Source organism: Brachycentrus maculatus, unplaced genomic scaffold, assembly GCF_059751285.1.
Source record: "Brachycentrus maculatus isolate JH-2025_06_01 unplaced genomic scaffold, ASM5975128v1 h1tg000091l, whole genome shotgun sequence".
NCBI classification, from domain to species: Eukaryota; Metazoa; Arthropoda; class Insecta; order Trichoptera; family Brachycentridae; genus Brachycentrus; species Brachycentrus maculatus.
Window position 1 is genome coordinate 670,494 of NW_028280845.1, and position 23,304 is coordinate 693,797.

At 33.3% G+C, this 23,304-nt stretch overlaps 1 protein-coding gene across 3 annotated transcripts in view; it reads right to left on the reverse strand.

The window, feature by feature from the left end:
* dtn (transmembrane protein 132C dtn) overlaps positions 1 to 22,846 on the reverse strand; it is a 286,104-nt gene extending 263,258 nt beyond the window's left edge. For all 3 annotated transcript variants that reach the window (XM_088258152.1, XM_088258151.1, XM_088258150.1), the window contains exon 1: positions 22,264 to 22,846. In XM_088258152.1, coding sequence (XP_088114278.1) covers positions 22,264 to 22,312 — 49 coding nt within the window. In that variant the 5' untranslated portion in view covers positions 22,313 to 22,846. The remainder of the gene's footprint in view (positions 1 to 22,263) is intronic.
* Positions 22,847 to 23,304: the final 458 nt, after the last annotated feature.

A 23,304-nucleotide genomic window follows, 5' to 3' on the forward strand; every position in this document is an offset into this window, starting at 1 on the left:
TATCTTCCCCTAACAATGGGTCATGTGTGAATGGTTAACTTATTTTTTTAAAGCTAGCTGTTTCGGGAGCAAAATGGTTTTTATGACGTTCTTGAAAGGAGTGAGCGAAATATGTAAGTCAAACAAGGTAGAAAGTGATTTAATTAAAGTCCAGGTGTAATTATTCTATTGTAAAACCTTTATACTGTAAATTATTATTGTATCTCCTGTATGTAATGTATATAATCTAATAATTTAAAAAAAAATTATATAAAAAAATAAAAATAAATATATAAAAATTGTATTAACATGTTAGTATTCGGCTCAACACAGGCCAATCCTAAAGAGCCGTAATACATATCGCTCACTCCTTTCAAGAACGTCATAAATCAAAAATCGTCAATTTTCAGTTGTGCATGTTTTCGGAATACCCAGAAAATGTACTATATCCCAGCAAAAGCTGCACATCTTTACCTTAATATTTACCCGCTCCAGGGCTGAAAGTGTTGTTTTTGCATTTTGAAGAAAAGGTATTGTTTAATTATTTTTTAAAATATATTGAATATTTTTCAAATGGAGAAAAAACCTTCAGGTTTTAACTAAAAAGATCTGTTGCACAGTAAAAAGTTCAATAAGTGGCTTGGTGTTTATTTTTAATACATTGTGTTATATTTTTAAACATTAAAAACGTTCTCCTGAAAAATCAAGTTTTTTGATTTATGGCGTTCTTGAAAGGAGTGAGCGATATAGTAAATGTATATATATGAAATAAATATGTATCTATGAATGTATCTATGTATTTATGAAATAAATAAATAAATAAACATCCTGTTGGACTAAAATACAGGAACGTATGGGTAATTAAGGTTAATGGTGTACCATTTTTCTACAAAAAAATATCTATTACTGCTTCAGATCGTGACCAAACGTTGCTAATTTGGCCATTATTCTGCACAATTCACGACAATTCATTTGTTGTTACACGTAATTGTTTCCGTCGACAATTGTAGACATTATAATTCAGTTTTAATAAAATATTTATAGTGATTTTAAAACAGAGTTACATTTCAAGTATAAAATGGAAAATCACAAAGTTAGTGCTTCAAATATAAATTAAATTATATATTCTTTGATTTTTCTATGTAACTTCGTACTTCATTATTTATTATATATTTTTAGTCTGAAAAATTACAAAAAATACTACAAATTTAAATTTGTATTGAGATCAAAAAAAGTCAGAAAATAAATTAAAACAGAAGAACATCACGAAAATAAAGCGTTCTCTCAATCTTCAAGGGCGTGTACAGTAAGTAAGTACTTTCCGGAATGTACGTACTCAAGTAGGTACTTTCCGATGTAAAAATTAAATAAAAATGGCGTATTTAAACTCACTACGAAATAATGCTGTAAATTGAACATTTAATACCCATAAAAAGTAACGAGCCACATGGAATGTTTTTGCATAATTGGACCGTGTTATACAGAAATCATCCAACCCACAATAAGAAGACTTTTACTTTTTGATGGTTGCTACTTCTTCACCAATAAATTTTTAAGTACCCAAAAAATTAATGAGATAATTTTTGAAAATATTTTTTCAACCTATAACCAATAAATCCATGAAAAAAAATTGTTAGGAACATCCATATGGGTCGACAGCTTTCAGCATTTTTGGTGTCAAAATTACAAAGTTCTAGTGATTCAAGGACAATGTTTCGAAATGTGATCATATATGTAGAACTTTCAAGAATTTGAGTAGTGTGGTTGTCAATCATGGGTAGAATAGGTGAATGTTACACATGTGTAAAGTGATCACTTAAACTAGCCTATGACGGTCGTAAGCCCCGTAAATGCCCAAGCTTCCACATTATTCTTCATCTATGTTGAGATGTCAAAAATAACATTTAGTGTTTATTATTAATTAATATAATAAAAAAAACCCTTATCCGCACCCCAATGGTGCATAGGGCACTGCGTCATATAAACGCAGTGTTATATTGATGGTTTATACATGAAGGAAAGGTGATCAGCCCTCCGCTTCAGGTACCAGTCCAGGGTAATATTGAATAAATATGACAGTGAAAAAATCACTTATATTTATTTTACCCCCCTCGGGAATCGAACCCGGGACCTCCAGAACGGTAGCCGAGCGTGCTGACCATTACACTACGGAGGCGGACATTGTGTAATACCACTTAAATAAATAAATATGAGTGATTTTTAATCTAATATTTATTTAATATGACACCAAGTATTATTAATATTATTAATTAAACACTCAAATTATCTCAGGCTGCCAATGTGTGGTATGGATGTTTTCTGCATAACATGGTCCAATTTGTGGCCCGGCGTTTCGGATCGCTGTGGGTACATTATTTTATAACGCCTCAAGAAAGCTCGGTACGAGCGAAGTATTAAATCTATGTTCCGGATGCCAAATTAGCTTTGCAGAAAAAAAAAGTAATAATAACGCCCCGGAGATAACCAAAGAGCTACCAATTATTAAACACAGCACAAGTTCAACAATCTTAGCGGAGGATATACTTATACAAAATATCTAACATTTTTTCGACATCTCAACATGGATGAAGAAGAAGTCTGGGTATTCACAGGGCTTTTGACCCATGATCGAAAATTACACTGGGGAACTTCTAGAAAATTTGGTGATGGACTTACAGCCTTGTATTATTTAGATTGGCAGTGACAGGTATATTGAAAGCTTTTAAATGTAAATTCATAGTAAAATCGGGATACAATTTTATGTTGTTTCACATTTTCAATAAATTTCGCAACTTAGTTCAAAAAAAAAATTGCTTAGCAAGAGCAGATCTGTCAGGAAGCCTAGATGCTTCTGCATCAGATCTGGGCATGCGGTGGGACAGCTTTCAATGACTCATGATCGACAACCACACTGCTTAAAATTTTCAAACTTCTACATGTGTCATAAATTTCATTGAAATTAATGGATTGAAAAAGCATCTAACAGAGACTCTTTTATATATTGTAGATGTATGCAAGATTTTGACCGGATTATTTTACATATTGGGAGAAGCCTGAATTTTTTTTTTTAATATATAGAACTAGGCAGACTAATATTTATATATATATTAGTCTGCCTCCGTAGTGTAATGGTCAGCACGCTCGGCTACCGTTCTGGAGGTTCCGGGTTCGATTCCCAAGGGGGGTAAAATAAATATAAGTGATTTTTTCACTGCCATATTTATTCAATACTACCCTGGACTGGTACCTGAAGCGGAGGGCTGATCACCTTTCCTTCATGTGTAAATGATCAAGATAACACGGCGTTTATATGACGTAGTGCTCTATGCACCATTGAGGTGCGGATAAGGGTTTTAATATTATTATTTTTTTTTTATATGTGCATGCAAGATCCGAACCCCGGATAATTAAAGTGCTCACTTAACCAGCCTATGATAGGTCCTAAGCCCTGTAAATACCCAAACTTACTAACCATATCATTCTTGATAAATGTTGAAATGTTGATAAGTATTCGCTCACGTTTCTCTGCATAAATGAGGTCTTCGAACCCTTGATCACATAAACGTTTAAACCACTGAAACACCGGGCCTTATCCTATTCTCCATATTCTTCTTTATCCATATTGAGATGCCAATTCAGTTTTTCTAACCTTTATCCGCAGCTAATGGTGCATAGGGCACTGCAAAGTATTGACGCAGTGTTATCTAGACCGTCACACATGAAGGCAAGGTGATCACTCTTGGGCTTCAGGGACCAGTCCAGGATAATGTTTAATAAATATAAGAGTATAATTAAAATGTAACTTTGTTTTAAAATCACTATAAATATTTTATTATAACTTAATTATAATGTCTACCGGTTTCCAAGCTAACCGCTTCTTTATCAAGACTGATAAATACTGTTTTAATCAGTCTTGATAAAGAAGCGTTTAGCTTCGAAACCGGTAGACATTATAATTGAGTTATAATAAAATATTTATAGTGATTTTAAAACAAAGTTACATTTTTTTTATAAAATGGAAAGTCACAAAGTTAGTGCTTCAAATATAAATTATGAATATTAGAGTGTAAACTCACTAATATATATATATATATATATATATATATATATATATATATATATATATATATATATATATATATATATATATATATATATATATATATATATATATATATATATATATATATATATATATATTTTTATATATATATATATATATATATATATATATATATATATATATATATATATATATATATATATATATATTATTTTATCAAACAAAATTAATCAAACGGAGTGAGTGCGATCACGTAAGCATATGTAATAAACATATTACTGTAATGAAACATGGTAGAACAGGTAATAGACAATGGACCATAGGCAAACGTTCACAATGAGGTAAATGAACCGTGAAATTGAAACTCTTTTAATGGCAGAAAAAAAACTGGCCTTCATTTTGGGCCCGAGGTGTTTTTGTTGAATAACAGTCAGGTAGCAGGTAAAGATATCGAGAAAAAAATGTGTACGAGTAATAAGTGCGATCTTTTATGATACTCTGTGAAACTAACAAGTCCCGCAAAAGATTTCAACATCCGAAAAAGCTATATTTTCAGTAACCACTTTTACTGAAAATATATTGTGCCTCTTCGTCCTTCAACGCCCCATGGACACAACTCTAAAATTTAGACTTGGCTTCACACGCGGTGTTTGAAAATGATGCGGAATGTATCAAAAACGTGTCAAAATTTAAGAAATAGTGGTGTTACCAAGCAAAATTTGAATTAAAAATGATAGACATTCCTTCCTGAAGAGATTATAGTTAATATATTTGCTCAATTATACGTATAACATATAAAAACTGTAATAATTCGACGATAATAACTGTAACTAACAGAAAAAAACGTTACAGAAGAGTTCCACGCGGTGAGGGTAATAGCCGTTTGTAATGAATTCGTAATTACTCTTCATAACATTATGATCAATATAACCAGATAATATAATAACCATAATGGTTTATTCATACTGCGGGCACTTAGTCAGATTACAGTCAATTTTGTTTACCATTGGGTTATAATACCCAGGGAGTTTAACATACCATCGTAGGTAGGCATATCCATTATATTTTTACTAACTTACCATCAACCTAACTAACCAGCCCATGACAGGTCATAAGCCGTGTAAATACCCATATTCTTCTTCACCTATGTTGAGATGTCTAAATGTAAAATTAAGAGATTCTGAAATAAATAGCATAGTAATACATATCATCTATTCCTGCTAGTATAAATCGACAATATATTATGTATATATTAATATAAAATACAGAAAACTTTTTTTTTTATTTTACTTACAAACTAATCGTCGCGACCCTCTCCGCAAGGGTAGGCAGAGAGAATCGAACATCACTCTGGCTTTGCAAATAATCTTAGCCTCTTCCACATTCATGCGTACCAGCCGATTGATCTGACCAAGTATTTGACATACTTGATCACGCCAACCTTTCCTCGGTCATCCTCTGCAACTATTGTACATTCGCCAAATTAATTTGTTTTACTGTTATATCCTCACTCATTCGTTCCACATGTCCAAACCATCTCAACACACCTTTCTTAATTTTTCTCTTTCCTTATTTCTCTGTTCGAGCATATTTCTCACATATGGTAGAATAAAGAAATAACGCAAAGCAGATAGGCATTATCGACAAAATTAAAAAAAGTGTGTTGAGATGGTTTGGGCATGTGGAACGTATGAGTGAAGAAGGAACGGTAAAACAAATTTATGGGGCGAATGTAGTTAGAAATAGGAGCACAAGATGACCGAGAAAAGCTTAGCTTGATTAAGTATACCAAATACTTAAAAGCGATCAGATCAGGAATCCGGAATAATAGGTGTATATGTATAAGGAGATGCATGAATATAAAATAAGCGAAGAATCTTTGCAATGACAAAGTGGTGTGGCGTTCTATTCTCTCTGCCTACCCCTGCGGGCAAGCAGCGTGATGGCTTATTAGTTAGTTTTGCTATGAACATTTCATTGCTGAATCCATAAAATTATACAAAATATTATAACAGTAAAATTGCTCGAATATATGCGAGTACACATTAAATTTATTTGTATGGACGCCCTTAGCTTTTTATACAAGGTTTAATTATGCACGGTTTTCGCCAAAACGAAACCCTGCGGATAGCTGAATTCAATATGTCGTGAAGTACATGAAATGCGTATTACATCAATTTTTACACAATTTTCTCTGCACAAAGGACGCAGTAATATGCTTGACCATCGGCCGGTTGGTCGATGAATGGGGCATTCTGATGAATAGCGAATAATGTGCATATGTGGGGTGCGCTTCAGATGGAAATTGTGGGGAGAGACGAATATAAGGGCACTGGTGACAAGCACAGCAACAAATGTTTTAACGTCATATCTTCTGCCGAATTCTACCAACTTCTACCAAATGGTCAAATTATAAGCTAAAAAAATAATAATGAAAATGATATTTTCTGGCGTTTCTCATGTACCTATGTGATTATAATCCAGGATTCGGACCTCACATACTAATATAAGAGTTTCTGCTCCATAAAAAGCTTATTTTCATCTCACCAATAGATGTCTCTAGTAAAGTTTTAGTGATTCAAGAACAAGGTTTCTAAATTGGTTCATATTCATGTACTTGTACATAGAACTTCCAAGAATTTGAGTAGTGTGGTTGTCAATAATGGGTAGAATTGGTGAATGTTACACGTGTGTAAAGTGATCACTTAAACCTGCCTATGACGGTCGTCAGCCCCGTAAATGCCAAGACTTCCATATTCTTCTTTTTCTGAGTGTTTGATAACGTGTGTTTGATAAATCTCACGGTGTTTGATAACTCTCACACGAGTGTTTGATAATGTCTTAATAAGACGAAACGCGTCACATATTATCATATCTATGTAAATAAAAGTAGAATTCAATCTAATAACCGTGTTTAATTTTGGATATATAACTTAACAATGTAATATGGAATTCTACCAACTGTCTGCAGTTACAATAAATACATAGAAGGCTGTTGCACATGTTCTATTTTGGAGAGTTGTCTATTTGTGTTCTATTTGACAGAGAAGGTAATTATTTTTAAAAAAACACATCAAGGATACAATGAAAATAAACATTTCTTGAATCCATTTCGCAATTGGCGGGAATCCAACCGGCGAATCCAGTTACTCAGTCGGGCATGTACCAAACCACGCCACAGCGTCTGTCGTATTACATACTTCGAATACAAAAAAATAATGAAAAGTATTTTTTCTGAATTAACCAAGTTATCCTTAGAGACTTATATCGGTATTAGTTCATTAGATATAAGTTATACACGCTATTACACGATATTATGTAAGTCGTCGTAAGTAATAAATATCTTGAATGAAAGTTCTTTGCACTTTGCGGCGAGCGCCATACATCAATATAACGTTTCTTAACGATTTTACTTATAGCCTGTAAAATATATAAATTAGCTGGTAGAATTATGTTCAATTCAACAATGTGTTATTCGAACTATAATGAAATATGTTTCTCGACGCGAGGTCTAACCGAAATTGACCTAGTTGATATTTACAGCAAATGCCAGGCGTATCCGTATTCAAAAAAGTAATTTGAAAAAAGGGCTTGTCCTAGAATAAAGACATGATCGATGATCATGATAATCAATTACAATGGGAACACATATGAAATTCAGTTGGTTAATTTATTGACAGTGTTTCAGCGAAAAAACACGTATTTATAAGACTTTTATAATATTTTTTAAAAAATGTCCTTTTGTCCGCCTCCGTTGTGTAATGGTCAGCATGCTCGCCTACCGTTCTGGAGGTCCCGGGTTCGATTCCCAGGGGGGTTTAATGAATATAAGTGATTTTTTCACTCTAATATTTATTCAATATTACACTGGACTGGTACCTGAAGTGGAGGGCTGATTACCTTTCCTTCATATGTAAACGATCGAGATAACACTGCGTTTATATGAAGCAGTGCCCTATGCACCATTGGGGTGCGGTAAGGGATTTATTATATATTATATTTATAATATATAATAAATATAGTCATCAGGCAAATGACAAAGATTGCAATTACTTTAAAAAAATGTTTTTTTCTGGCACAACAAAAAATTGATTACTAATTCTACAAACCGCAAGTATAAACTCATTATTAAAAACGCAAGTTCAAATGCATATCTTTGTATATTAAGAGGTTTATATATTACATACTATATATTATTAATTGATAATTTAATACCAGTAACTGAATACCTAAATATAAAGGCTGCTTCATGTTATAAAATAAATTTCTTCAGTTTTAAAATTAGACAAAACTCTACTTGTGAATGTGATGAGATGTCAGCCTAAGATGTCCCTTATTTAGTGTGGGTATGTCGAATTTAAAAGAAAGATTTAAATTGGAAGCAGAATGTACAAAAGAAGGTATTCGGTTGACAAAAATAGATGAGGAAATAGGACATAAAGATCTATCGGATTTAGTGGTGTCTTATTTAGAAAAAACGAAAACGACAAATAAATTGGCAATGTGACAAATCTTGATTGATATAAGATGTTGAATACATTGTGTCTATTGTTTTGTTGTATCTTTTGTATTGTTTTAAGGGATCAACCTTATTAATTTATTATGAACTATACACATCCAATATCATTTTTAAGACATAAAAACTAAATATGCTTTAAATCATTATACATAATAATAGGCAAAGAGAAATTTTATAAGGCAAATAATATTTTTTTAAATAAATAATATGAAGGCAGTCTTCTTTGCAAATTTTTTGAAGTAAGCTTCTTAGGCGACGATTTAATAATTCGTTACACGACAGAGAAGAAAGACGTAACGGGAGAGAAGGAGAATGAGAGTTTGAAATCTGACACACTGGGAGGGGAGCAAAAGAGGGCGTCGTATACACAACAATACAAAGCGATATAATAAGTTAGTGAAAAAGAACTTCTACCACTTTTATGAATTAAAAAAAGTGGAAAAAACTATACAATCGTTTTATTATTATATAAAATGCAGTTCCACCAAGACATGCCAGTATATAACTTTTTAATAAAAATATTATACAAAATGCAATCGTGACTCTCTTCTCATTGCAATGTATCAGCCATATCGTCGAATCGTTAATACAAGTAATAAAAAAATATTACCAGCGATCTTCCAGGAATAACGGACGATATAGTCATTAATGATAAGTGATGAATTTAATGATATGATAACCAGTGGCAGAGGTCAACGCAGAAGAAATAAACACGAATAAAACATAAATACATAAAGATTATTGCACACACTCGCGTCTCATCATATTCGAATTTATTTATATCGGGGTTTCAGAATCGTAGGGGACTACATCAATTTTATATCAAACTAACTAACATCACGCCGTTTCTCCGCAGGGAAAGGCAGAGATAATAAAACGCCGAAACAATCTGTCTACAAACAATATTCGCCTCTTCATCATACATGTATGTATGTAATACATACCCGCCAATTATTCCTATTCTTTGACCTGACCACACCCATATATTTGTAATATTTGAAGCATGCATTTTCCTCGGTCTTCCTCTGATCCCTTTTTCAACTACTTTATTTTACCGTTCTTTCCTCGCGCATTCGTTCCACATGTTCAAACCATCTCAACACACCTTTCTTAATTTTATCCATAACGCTTATCTTAGCTTTACATTTGAAATAAATAAATAAACAAGAATATAAATAAAAAAATCTACTATTTTAAATTGGGACGACATTCTTTATTATTGTCAAGCTTGAAAGCTCCACTATCAATTAATCCGTGGTATTGAATACACTTTACATTCGATTACATAATAAGAATATTTGTCCCATTCGAATTCGGCTAACTGGTTTATTATCAGCGAGACTTATTATCATAATACAAAAGTTTAATTGATTGACTGCTCTCGTTTTATTGGAAAACAATAATTGTGGAGAATGTAGCTTACAATTACACGTGTCAAATACTAGAAAACGGTCGGGTCAGGAGTCGAACCGCCTCCGTAGTGTAATGGTCAGCACGCTCGGCTACCGTTCTGGAGGTCCCGGGTTCGATTCCCAAGGGGGGTAAAATAAATATTGGTGATTTTTTCACTGTAATATTTATTCAAAATTACCATGGACTGGTACCTGAAGCGGAGGACTGATCACCTTTCCTTCATGTATAAACGATCAAGATAACACTGCGTTTATATGACACAGTGCCCTATGCACCATTTGGATGCGGATAAGGGTTTTATATATATATATATATATATATATATATATATATATATATATATATATATATATATATATATATATATATTTATACATATATATATATATATATATATATATATATATATATATATATATATATAGAGAGCAAAACTAGTATGTATTAGAAAAAGCATTTTGTTAAATGCAGTATCCACTGGGGAAGACCTAAATAATTTCCAACAAATTTCATTAAATTTCAGGAATTTTTAAAAATCCATCCAAATTTTAATTCAAAAGAAAATTATTAACTAAACATCACTCCGCCTTACCGTAGGGTAGCCAGACAGAGTGAAACGCCACACCACTGCCTTTACAAGCATTCTTTCTTTTTTTTTTTTTTTTGAATTACCTAACGTCCAAGTGACTCTGAAATCTAGCTACGGCTTATGCAACACCGTTTATCATGTCCCTACTCAGGCTTCAACTTTAAAAGTTTCATAGCCTATGCCTACTTGTAAGTGGATTTACTCTTTATGTTTAAAGTTACTATAATTTCATGTAATTCATGAGTGAAAATTCTAGGCAAAAACACTCGTATGAGCATTCTTTCTTATTTTATGTTGTGGTATATGTATAAAATCATTCTTAAAAACTGAATTAAACAAAGCGTTGTCGATGAACAATCAATTAACACAGAAACAAAGGATTTGATCCTCTGCTCCTTGATAAAAGAAATCTTGAATAACCTAAAATACTTATATCCTTATACCGGTTGAGGAACAAGACAAAATTTAAGAGAGTGATCAATTCAAAGAATCGATGGTCATAAAGGATATAAATCTAGCTCTGGACCTAACTAAGGGTAAGAATCCAGGTGCAAACATCCCTTTTCTGTTCCAATAAATCGATACCAACATTAGGGGAAGTAAATGGAAGAAGGGCAAAAAGGGTCTATTTCAAGAATGAAGTGTTGAGTAAATACAAGAAATATATTTTTATCTTTTCTTTGTCTTTTCATCTTAAATGTTTAATTAAGATAGGTTTATTATTTTAAGCACAAAAAAGCTTTTAAAGCTGGTCGCAAGATCCGTATCAGGCGTTATAAAAAGATCTCTTTGCATTGTAGAATCATCGAAGGTAGCTAATGGTTTGGTTGTGAAGATAATAATAATAATAATAATAAAACCCTTATCCGCACCCCAATGATGCATAGGGCACTGCGTCATATAAACGCAGTGTTATCTTAATCGTTTACACATGAAGAAAAGGTGATCAGCCCTCCGCTTCAGGTACCAGTCCATGGTAATATTGAATAAATATTACAGTGAAAAAATCACTAATATTTATTTGACCCCCCTGGGAATCGAACCCGGAACCTCCAGAACGGTAGCCGAGCGTGCTGACCATTACACTACGGAGGCGTACGGTTGTGAAGATACCATAAAAAAAATAAGAGGAAAAAATGGTACGAAATTAACGATTGTAATTACTGGAGAAAAAATGTTAATGAAAAATTAACAATTTATTTTTATTCACTCTATCAGACATTGGATTATTCACCCTACGGATGATACTTATATCAATCTTATAGGTGTCTGGACTTGAGATGAAACATCTATCGATTTTTATATGAAAGAAGATGAAAATCTTAGTATCCCAGGACTCAAATAGAGTAAACTAAATTTACAAAAAAATTCAACTGATGGCGCAACTTTCAGCCATTCTTCCAAAATCTATACAATTACTTAATTTATATCCAATACACAATAAATATAATCACTGACAGGCACCGTGGCGTAGTTAGGTAAACGCTCGACTGCGAAACTGGCGTCACAGGTTCGATTCCCACCTATTGCAAAATACATTCAAGAAGCATTTATTTTCAATTGGTCTGGGTGTTTGTGGTGTCTTTTTTCACATTTACCTTCCCTATCCTTACTATCCTACCTGCAGACAAGCTAATAAAAAAGGCTTTGCAGGTTATTCATTTTAATAAATAATAAATAAACTTGGATAGGTAAATCCTTCTAACAATGATTTAGAACTCTCTCAAAAGAGTCCTCTAACATAGTGGACTGTTTTTTCTTAAAACATTATAAACCCAATGTAGCGTAAATGGAGCAAGCTATATAATACTTCACAAATTTCTCTACTGATGACGCCACAATCAAGCATATTCTCCTACATCATACTTCCAAATCTATTAAAATGCTACCCACACGTGAAAGTAATCCAAAAAATTTATTTATTGTTTCGGCATTAACTTTGTGGTAAGACATGTTACAATGATTAAAGAAAACACTTCGTTTTTTACCACTTGAGTTTTATTATAGACTACATGTTTCAGAAGTTAAACTTCCATCATTCAGGTCTGTATAGTAACTAAAATATAAAATATAAAATTGTTCTAAAAATAAGGAGAGGGGAAAGTAAGGGGAAGGGGTTAGTCAAGGGACGGAGTTTGAAAACAAAGGAAAAATGGAAAGCAATGGTGAAAAATAATATATTGTTTCAAAATTCTTCACCATTGCTTTCCATTTTTCCTTTGTTTTCAAACTCCGTCCCTTGACTAACCCCTTCCCCTTAATTGCCCCTCTCCTTATTTTTAGAACAATTTTATATTTTATATTTTAGTTATTATACAGACCTGAATGATGGAAGTTTAACTTCTGAAACATGTAGTCTATAATAAAACTCAAGTGGTAAAAAACGAAGTGTTTTCTTTAATCATTGTAATCCAAAAACATGGCATGTATTCAAGTTTCAATAATTAATGCAATATGAATGTTCATTAATGGTGAACGTTGGAAAAATGTATAAAGTTATCACTTCAGCCAGTCAAATGCCAGGTCGCAAGCCCTGAGACCCTCCAACTTTTATCTTCCTTCTAATAAAAAAAAGATAAATGTTTAAATTTTAATTGAAGTTTTTGATTAATGTAATTTTTGATTAAGGTCCTCGCCAAAAAGTTACATTTCCAATATTGCACAAAACCCTTTAAATGCAAATCTGTTCTGTTTACTGTATTCTATCGAAATCTTAATTAAAGTTGCGATAAAACTTGACCAATCCTGCGTTAAGTTAATATGAAATCATTAGGTATATCGTACCAAAACGTAACAATTTAAGAAGCTAGAATTCTTGATTACTTAAAATAATTTATTATGGAAATGTAACCACAATTTATCTTTTGTATTTCTATGCATTTCGCATCATCTTCAAACACCGTATGTGAATGCAAAGTCTAAAATTTAAAGTTGTTTCCTTGGGGCGTTGAAGAATAAAGAGAAACTTGTAAGAAACAGTGGTATTTACCAAGTAAAACTTAAATTAAAATGGATGGATATTAACCACAATGTGAAATCGAAAGCGAAAACCGAATCAATCGATGAAAGGATAAATGTTTAATCGCAAGTTGATTCACCTAGACAAAATGAACACCTAAACAACATAACAATTATTTGATGATTCTATATTACAGTGCCGAAATTTGAAAGGTCATTCTTACAGTTGTTACACGTCAATGCGTCCATTATTAAAATCTTGTTGGAGCATACCAAACTTACCTCGGGTAACGTATTGTTGGTTGGCATTGTACCCGCATTGTTCACCTTTCGTCTTTAAAAAATTCGGTTGGGGGATTTTTTATTATACTACAGAAGGCAGCGCGATATCGTAGGTACATAGGTACTGGAATAATCAGGAGAGAGGTAATTTTCTTTTCAATTCAGGTTGACTGTTTAATAGAGATCTTCTACAACTTATATAAAAGTCAGATTTGGTATCCTTTTACTAATGTCCTGGCCAATACATTCTTATGAGATCCTAGACTTAACGGTCAATATTCGCTTTACAATTCATGATTCTTTTACACTGAACTCCATTAAAACCAGATTTTCACTACTATTACTACAACCATCACGCCGTTTCCGCAGGGGTAGGCAGAGAGGATGAAAAGTCACACTCTTATGTCCTGACAAACACTCTTTGCTTCTATCACATCCTCTATCTAGTCATACATGCCCTCCGATCGTGCAGACTTTTGACACCATCAGATATTATGTTCTGATCGTGCCAAGTCTTTTGCGGTCGTCCTCTTTCTGTTCTCCCGCTCACATTTGCCACACATACTTTCTTACTCATTCTCTCGTTATCCATTCGCTCCACATGTCCATACCACCTTAAAAAACTCTTCTTAACATTTTCAAATATCCCTAGTTCAGCCTTACATTCCTTTCTTATATCTTCGTTTTTTTTTTAATTCTGTCATACAATGATTTTACAAACATTCGTCTGAGGGAGCGCATTTTAACAGCGTTCACTCTGCTTTCATTCTTCCTTTGCCAGTTCCATGTTTCGCTTCCACACATCAGTGTCGGTACCAGCACTCCGTTAAGAACCTCTTTTTCGCGTCATATTGACTTGTGTAAGCCAATATGACGCCAATTTAAAAATATGTCCATAGGGGCATCTTTTTATTTGCAATCACTCTGTTTTACCATTCATTCTATTCCATGCATTCCCACTTCTCTCAATTCTCATTCTCTCACTATCCATTCGCTCCACATGTCTACACCACCTTAAATAACTCTTTTTAATTCAAACTTTTACGAGAGATATAATCAAATTTCTTGGCTTCGCTGATACCATATATTCTATATACTTACTTCAGATTAATTATGGTTTATCAATAATGGATCGTAAAAATAGATGTTTATGGTTGAAATTCAAATTTGACATCACGTTCGCGGGTTTAGTGTTATAGCATTGATTGCTCCAACAACTCAGGGTTCTGCAAGTCGTAAACTCATACTTTTTACATCTTCTTAGCAGACATTGTAATCAATTCGAGCGCCGGTATTTTCGGCTAACGTTACAATATATGTACATTGTATAACAATTTTTTTTTTCACTTTTTTTGCGCTGTAGTTCTATGTAGGTTACCATAACGTGTGTTAATTGTGATTTATGTGCTTTGCTGGGAGGTGATTTCTTGTGTTATGTGAGAATAATTATTAAATGCTTATGTTAAAATTGTTTTAACGTACACTTGTTTTAATTATTAAAGAAAACACTTCGTTTTTTACCACTTGAGTTTTATTATAGACTACATGTTTCAGAAGTTAAACTTCCATCATTCAGGTCTGTATAATAACAGTTATTATACAGACCTGAATGATGGAAGTTTAACTTCTGAAACCTGTAGTCTATAATAAAACTCAAGTGGTAAAAAACGAAGTGTTTTCTTTAATCATTGTAACATGTCTTACCACAAAGTTAATGCCGAAACAATAAATAAAATACACTTGTTTTAATGTCATAAGTTGTAACAAATTACATGGAATATTGAAATTTGTCTCGGAACTATGATTATTATTTTTAATACCGTTTGTTGGCAACAATAACACTATTGAATAATGCGTCACTCGTACCACACCAACCAATAATCTCTTACTGTAGAACAGACTGACATCAAAGCGTAGTATTTTTTTACTAAATCTTTTGTATTTAGGATGCTATGTATGGTTAGGTGTGGGGAGAATACAGATCTCCTGGCTCTGGAATATACGAGATTGGACGGGGATCACTGTTTAGAGCTGCCCGAGACAAGAAAAACTTATTAATGTATTAATTTTTAAATCAAGCACAGATTTTTTGAGTTTACTAAGTTATATTTTATTGTTAAAAAACACACCAAAATTAATATTGCGACAATTAATCTTCACATCCGTTTGAAAATGCCATAACTAGGCGAAACAATTGTCACGATATTAATTTTTATGTGTTTTCAAACAATAAAATACAAATTAGTAGACTCAAAAAATCTGTGTTTGATTTAAAAATAAAATTTATATGGAGTAGATGGTTTGGACATGTAAAACGTATGAGTGAGGAAAGAACGATTAAACAAATTCATGAGGCGAATGTAGTTGGAAAAAGAAGCAGAGGAAGACCGAGGAAAACCTGCCACAATCAGGTATGTCAAATACTTGAAAGCCGGGTCAGGAGTTGTAATAATCGTCGGGTATGTATGAGGAGATGCATGAATGTAGAAGAGGCGAAGAATGTCTGCAAAGACAGAGTGGTGTGGCGTTCGATTCTCTCTGCCTTCTCCTGCGGGGAAGCGGCGTGATGGTTAGTTAGTTAGTTAGTTAAAATGGAGTTCTACAAATTAAACAATAAATAATTATTATTCTCAAATGATTGTCAACGTCAGGGGGACCTAACATGACAAGAACAGAATAAAAGATGTATGGTTAATTAATAACCGAATAAATTTATTGTAAGACCTTCCTTTTTACATTGAGCAAGCCTGGTTTAACATTATTGAGCGCGAAGATACGTTTTTGATACCAGGAGAAGGCGGCTGCCTTCAAAGTCAAAGGCGTGCAATTTATGAGAATTCCCTATGCCCAAGAGAGCGAAATCCACACGAATATCTTATGCAGTAAGCGCTCCGTTAGCATCGTGAATATTCCACTTAAACTAATATAATATTATATTCGAGACTATTCTCAAAGCCATCTTTTAATATTAAAACTATACTGAAACATTTCATTAATTATTTTTGAGATCTCATCAAAGATGAAGAAGAATATGGAAGTCTGGGCATTTACAGGGCTGACGACCGTCATAGGCTGGTTTAAGTGATCACTTTACACACGTGTAACATTCACCAATTCTACCCATTATTGACAACCACACTACTCAAATTCTTGGAAGTTCTGTATATATGAACCAATTTAGAAACCTTGTTCTTGAATCAATAGAACTTCACTAGAGACATCTATTGGTGAGATGTAAAGAAGCTTTTAATTAAGCAGACTCTTATATTAGTATGTGAGGTCCGAATCCTGGATTATAATCACACACATGAGAAACGCCAGAAAATACCATTTTCATTTTTATTATTTAAGCTTATAATTTAACCAGACAATTTATTTACAACATTTTGAGTGTGTCCAAATACTTGTTCACAAAATCTGGATTATCTCCAATTACAGGAGTTATTTTCATATTATTTTTGACATCTCATCATCTACTTCATCTTTGATGAGATGTCAAAAATAATATGAAAATAACTCCTGTAATTGGAGATAATCCAGATTTTGTGAACAAGTATTTGGACACACTCAAAACGTTGTAAATTTCATTAATTCATTCGGCAGTCACATTGTGGTAATCTATCTAAAAAATATATTTAAAAATTATAACATTTACTTTTTGATTAGTCATTTTTACTTTTTTTTACAAAATTGTTACTAATGTCATCATCATCTTCTAAAGGCAGCGCCTTGTTGTGTCAGCCACTTGTCTCTGTCAGTCGCCATCCTCTTGAGCTGCGAATAGGAGGAGACGTCCATGAGCCGCTTCAAATCCTGGAAGTATGAAGTTCTTGGGCGGCCTCTTGTTCGTTTGCCCAAGATTCTTCCTTCGAAGATGTTGCTAAGAAAGGTGCTATGTCTAATTGAGTGCCCTAATAGCTTGGCCTTCCTCTTCAAAATATGATTACTAATGTATTATTACATAATTGATTATAGTGAGTGAATTATATATCCGACAGTCACTTTGTGGTCATTTATCTTGAAAAAGATATTCATATTTAAAGCATTTTCTTTGTATATAACCGCTCACAAATTCGGTGAGTGGTTATATACTAACATTACTAACATTTTCTTTATTTCGTTTCATATTCGTTTTTTATTTAAAATAATTTTTTGGCTGTTTTAAATCTAAATTTTACTTGGTAAATAGCACTTTTCTTAAAATCTATCGTGACACGTGTTTCGATGCATTCCACGTCATTTTTAAACACTGTATTTGAAGCTACGTCTAAATTTAAGAGTTCTGTCGTTGAGATATTGAAAAATGAAGAGAGGGTAGGAGCTGTTCCTTATTTATATTTATTTTTTTATTATTATTTATTTTTTACCAGCCGCAACATGGACTAATTTTAACTTAATATTACCTTGGACTGGTCCCTGAAGTGCAGGAGTTATCACCTTGCCTTCATGTAAGTAAAGAATAAGGTAACACTGCGTCAATACGATACAGTGCCCTATGCACCATTGTGTGCGGATTAGTGTTAGAAAAAAAGAAGAAAAAAACGTGGACAATAGGGGGATGCTTTAGTCATTGTCTTTTTTTTTTAAATTATAGGTTAATTATAATTTTTTGAATGTTTTTCGCAGATACTTTGTGGCACATTTTATGAACTTTATAAAACTAAACGACTTTGTTTTAATCACTTTTTTATAAGGGAATGTATTTTTATTATGTAATTTTGATGTTTTTAATGTTTTAGAATTTCATAAACCCTGATGATGACAAGGAAACCGGTAGGTTAAAGCGTACTAATAATAATAAAAAGTTGTTAAAACAAAGTTGTTTTATTTTATAAAATTTAACTATATTTTTTATTTTTTATTTATATTTTTATGAATTTCTATTGTTCTAGTTCTAACAAATCTTATCTGTTACCTTTGGTACTATGATCGGAATGCAAAAAATGAGTTTTATAAGAAAATACAATAAAAAAGACATTTACAGTAAAATAAACAATAAAATACTTCGCAGACATCAATTCAAAATCGAAATCTGTTGGTTTGCATAGGAATGTATGCTTATAATTAAGATATCGCTCACTCCTTTCAAGAACGTCATAAATCAAAAAACTTGATTTTTCAGGAGAACGTTTTTAAAGTTTAAAAATATAACACAATGTATTCAAAATAAATATCAAGCCACTTATTGAACTTTTTACTGTGCAACAGATCTTTTTAGGTAAAACCTGAAGGTTTTTTATCCATTTGAAAAATATATAGTATATTTAAAAAATAATTAACCACTACCTTTTCTTCAAAATGCAAAACACAACACTTTCTGCCCTGTAGCGGGTAAATATTAAGTTAAAAATATGTCGCTTTTGCTGGGTTATAGTACATTTTCTGGGCATTCCGAAAACATGCACAACTGAAAATTGTCGATTTTTGATTTATGACGTTCTTGAAAGGAGTGAGCGATATGAGTATTAAACGAAATGCCCACGCAATTACCTACTGCACGGAAAAATGTGGTTAGACACTTATTAGGTAATGGCGTACCCATTTTCAAGAGAAAAAGTCATAAAAATATATCATTACAGCGCCTAGAATAAAACACTGGCAATATAATGACATTATGATGTCGTCAGATGCTATAAAAGTAGGTATATCGACTTTTTTAGAATCGTATATCGATAAATTAGTTAATTAATCGATGATTGGGCAACGCTTCCCATACGCCGATAGCGCCATGTGTTCATTATAAAATAATATATTTATTTTTCATAATACTTAATTTCAATTTACAGTAATGTACATTACATTTTAAAATACTTATTTATAAAATTGTGCGAAAAGTAAATTGATTATGGCATGCAATTAAATAAAACATGGCCGAATGATGCAATCTTTTTCAGATCTGCCCACTTGCATTATCCATTCATGAATTGCTTTTTTATACTTAGTTTAGTTATTTAATGACTTTGTGGATAATAGAATCCGGTTGTATAACTTTATGGATAATAGAATCAGGTTGTAAAAAGAAGCAGAGGAAGACCGAGGAAAACTTGGCACAATAAGGTATGTTAAATACTTGAAAGCGGCCGGGTCAGAGGTCGATTTAATCGGCGGGTATGTATGAGCAAATTCATGAATGTGAAAGAGGCGAAGAATGTTTGCAAAGACAGGGTGGTTTGGCGTTCTATTCTCTCTGCTTACCCCTGCGGAGAAGCAACGTGATGGTAAGTTAGTTAGTTAGGCTGTATAACGTCATTGCATAATAATCAAAGTTCTTGTGACCAAAAGAGGTATGTGTTTAAATTTTGTTTAAATGTTTCTGTGTATTGGATATTGTGGTTCTATATATGTTTTCATAAAGTGTGTTTGTTGATGGTGATTTGTATGTTTTGTTGGTAGGTGCTTTCTTGTGACCTGTCGCTCACTCCTTTCAACAACGTCACATATCAAAAAACTTAGTCTTCCAGGAGATCGTTTTTAAAGTTTAAGAATATAATGCAATGTATTAAAAATAAATATCAAGCCACTTACTGAACTTATTGAACACTTGAAAAATATTTAGTATATTTTAAAAAATAATTGAACAATACCTTTTCTTCAAAATGCCAAAATAGCACTTTTTGCCCTGTGGCGGGTAAATATTAAGTTTGAAATATGCCGCTTTTGCTGGGATATAGTATATTTTCTGGGCATTCCGAAAACGTGCAGAACTAAAAATTGACGATTTTTGATATATGACGTTGCTGAAAGGAGTGAGCGACGTGTGAGTTATTGTTAAATGCATATTTAATGATTGTTTTAGCGTATACATAGTTGTTTGACTGTCGAAAATTGTAATTTGCTGATTATTTTCTCTGTGGGAGTCTGCCTGTGAGTATTATTTTACTTACTAATTTTTAGGCAACGTTTACAAATTTTAATAATGCTTTACTCGTACCACCCCTATATATGGGTTCATGATTTATGGTTTATGGTTTACCATACATATGGGTTTATTCTTTAAGGGTGTTGACGATCATTTCAACCTTAAGAGATAACAGTAAAAAATGTCATGTTATACATATATCATTGTACCATATTATTATAAATGTTTAGTATAGGTATATTTTAATTTAGACATCAAAAAATAAATAGTTTTTTTTAATCTTATATTTGACAGGAACCGATTTTTTTTAAATAATAAATATTTGTAATTTACAAAATAACTTATATACTAATACTATTACTACTACCATCACGCATTTTGGTAGGCAGAGAGGATGGAACGCCACACTCTTCTGTCCTGGCATACACTCCTCGCTTCCTTCACATCTATACATCTAGTCATACATGCCCTCCGATTGCGCAGACTCTTGACACCACCAGATTTTAGTTTCTGCTTGATCTGATCGTGCCAAGTCTATTTCGACCGTCCTCGTTCTGTTCTTCCGGTCACATTCGCAAAATATACTTTCTTAATCATTCTCTCGCTATCCATTCGCTACACATGTCCATACCACCTCAAAGAACTCTTCTTAATCTTTTCAATAGTCCCTAGTTCAGCCTTACCTTCCTTTTTAATTCTGTCATTTTCCATACATTCGTCTGAGGGATCGCATTTCAACGGCGTTCACTCTGCTCTAACAAAATTAGAATCAAATACCCGTAACGACACATGTCGCCTGCAATGAGATGCATAGGGCAACATGTTAACTCATTTGTGATTATAAATTTGTATTCATGTATATAGGAGTGGAATATGTTTGATGTGACGCGGATGGTGCTTGTGCGGATGACGCTAATGAAAATAACAGTAATGCCTAGGGCACTCGGGGTTGCATACCCGTACTCTTACTAGTTTGTACAAGTTGTATACTGCATACAATTTGAACGAGTCCCTAGAATCCTTTTTTATTTTTAGTAGCAAAATCAGCTCATTTATATTTTCTACGTCTCCGACTTCATTTGTTAGACGTGATATAGAAGACAAAATCCCCCATTCGAAGGAAATTCATTTTATAACATTGATAAATATCATCAAATTTATGAGCCAAATGTTGTTGGAATTAGACGCAGAGGAAGACCGAGAAAAGTTGGCATGATCGATCATGTCAAATACATCAAAGCGACCAGCTCAGGAGTGGGAATAATAGGCAGGTACGTATGAGTAGATGCATGTATGTGGAAGAGGCGCAGAATGTTTCCAAAGACAGAGTTGTAAGGCATTCTATTCTCTCTGCCTACCCCTTAGGAGAAACGACGTGATGGTTAGTTATTTAGTTAGATAAATATCATATACAAAGAAATAAATTAAAAACATTGTTCACAATTTATCGGTTCCAATAATAAAAAATATCTAGATATGGAAAAGCAGTAGGGTGGGGCGATGAGGGTAGGTAGGAACTTGTGGAACTTTTGACAGTTGCCATACGCATGCCAAAGTTGTCATTTTTTTCTAAAAATAAAACTTAGTTTCAGTTTTCTTACCTATTAAGCAGAACAGTATAATTTTCAGCTGCATGGCGATTTCGGTCATCTCAAAATTCCGGCGTCAAACAGACTTCGACAGTTTATAGACCAGAGAGCTTAAGACCCCATCTCTAAACTTCAAAGAATCCTCAACTCCCTTCGGACGAGAAAATTCCTCAGTTCACCGCTTTTAAAAATCACTTCCGGGAAATAACCTGGTTCGAATTTGAAAATTTAACAATTTGATAATTTGTTTCATAAACAAGATGCAATACCGACAGCTGACTGGGGTGATATTGTTCGATATCACGCTCGAGTAGCCGACACGTGAACCGAGCACTCACTCACAAACACAAACACTTCAAAAGAGGCGCCTCTCCATAAAATCTTTGAAATTTGGAACGCCCGCGGGAAAGTGCGGCTGACAGCGCGGGAAAATGCGGCAAATTTTTCAATATTTTTGTCTATGGTTTTTTAAGACATGTTTTTTGAATATTTTTTTTGGATGTCGTGTTTATCGGCGGCGCGATGCGACAGTCACGCGCGGGACGAGGTTCGGTTGTGTCGCGTGTGTGGTGCGATCTGTGTTCGGGGCGCACGCGCGCTCCGGCGCGGTCTCGAGGCGTACTGGCGACGGCTATCGACCCGCTGCGCGCGCTGCGCCCTCCTCCCCGCCGGGCCTACCGCGGCCAGTGGCGCCCCAGCGGGCCCTCCGCCTTGCAAGAAAACTACCTCCTTAGGCCCCCTTACTAACTGCCGCGGCCTAGTAGCTACCTAACTTTTTCTCAAATCTTGGATTAAATCAATCCGCTTTTAAGTAGGAACCTTATTTTATGTATTAATTTTTAAATCAAACACAGATTTTTTGAGTCTACTAAGTTGTATTATTTTTTTTTTAAAACACCTAAAAATTAATATTGTGACAACTGTTTATGACAACTAGTTATGGGCCAATCCCATAACTAGGCGAAACAATTGTCACAATACTAACGCCAAATCAATAAATAAAAAGGAACATTATTTTCTTATTTCGAACTTGAAGAAAGAATACAATAAAAC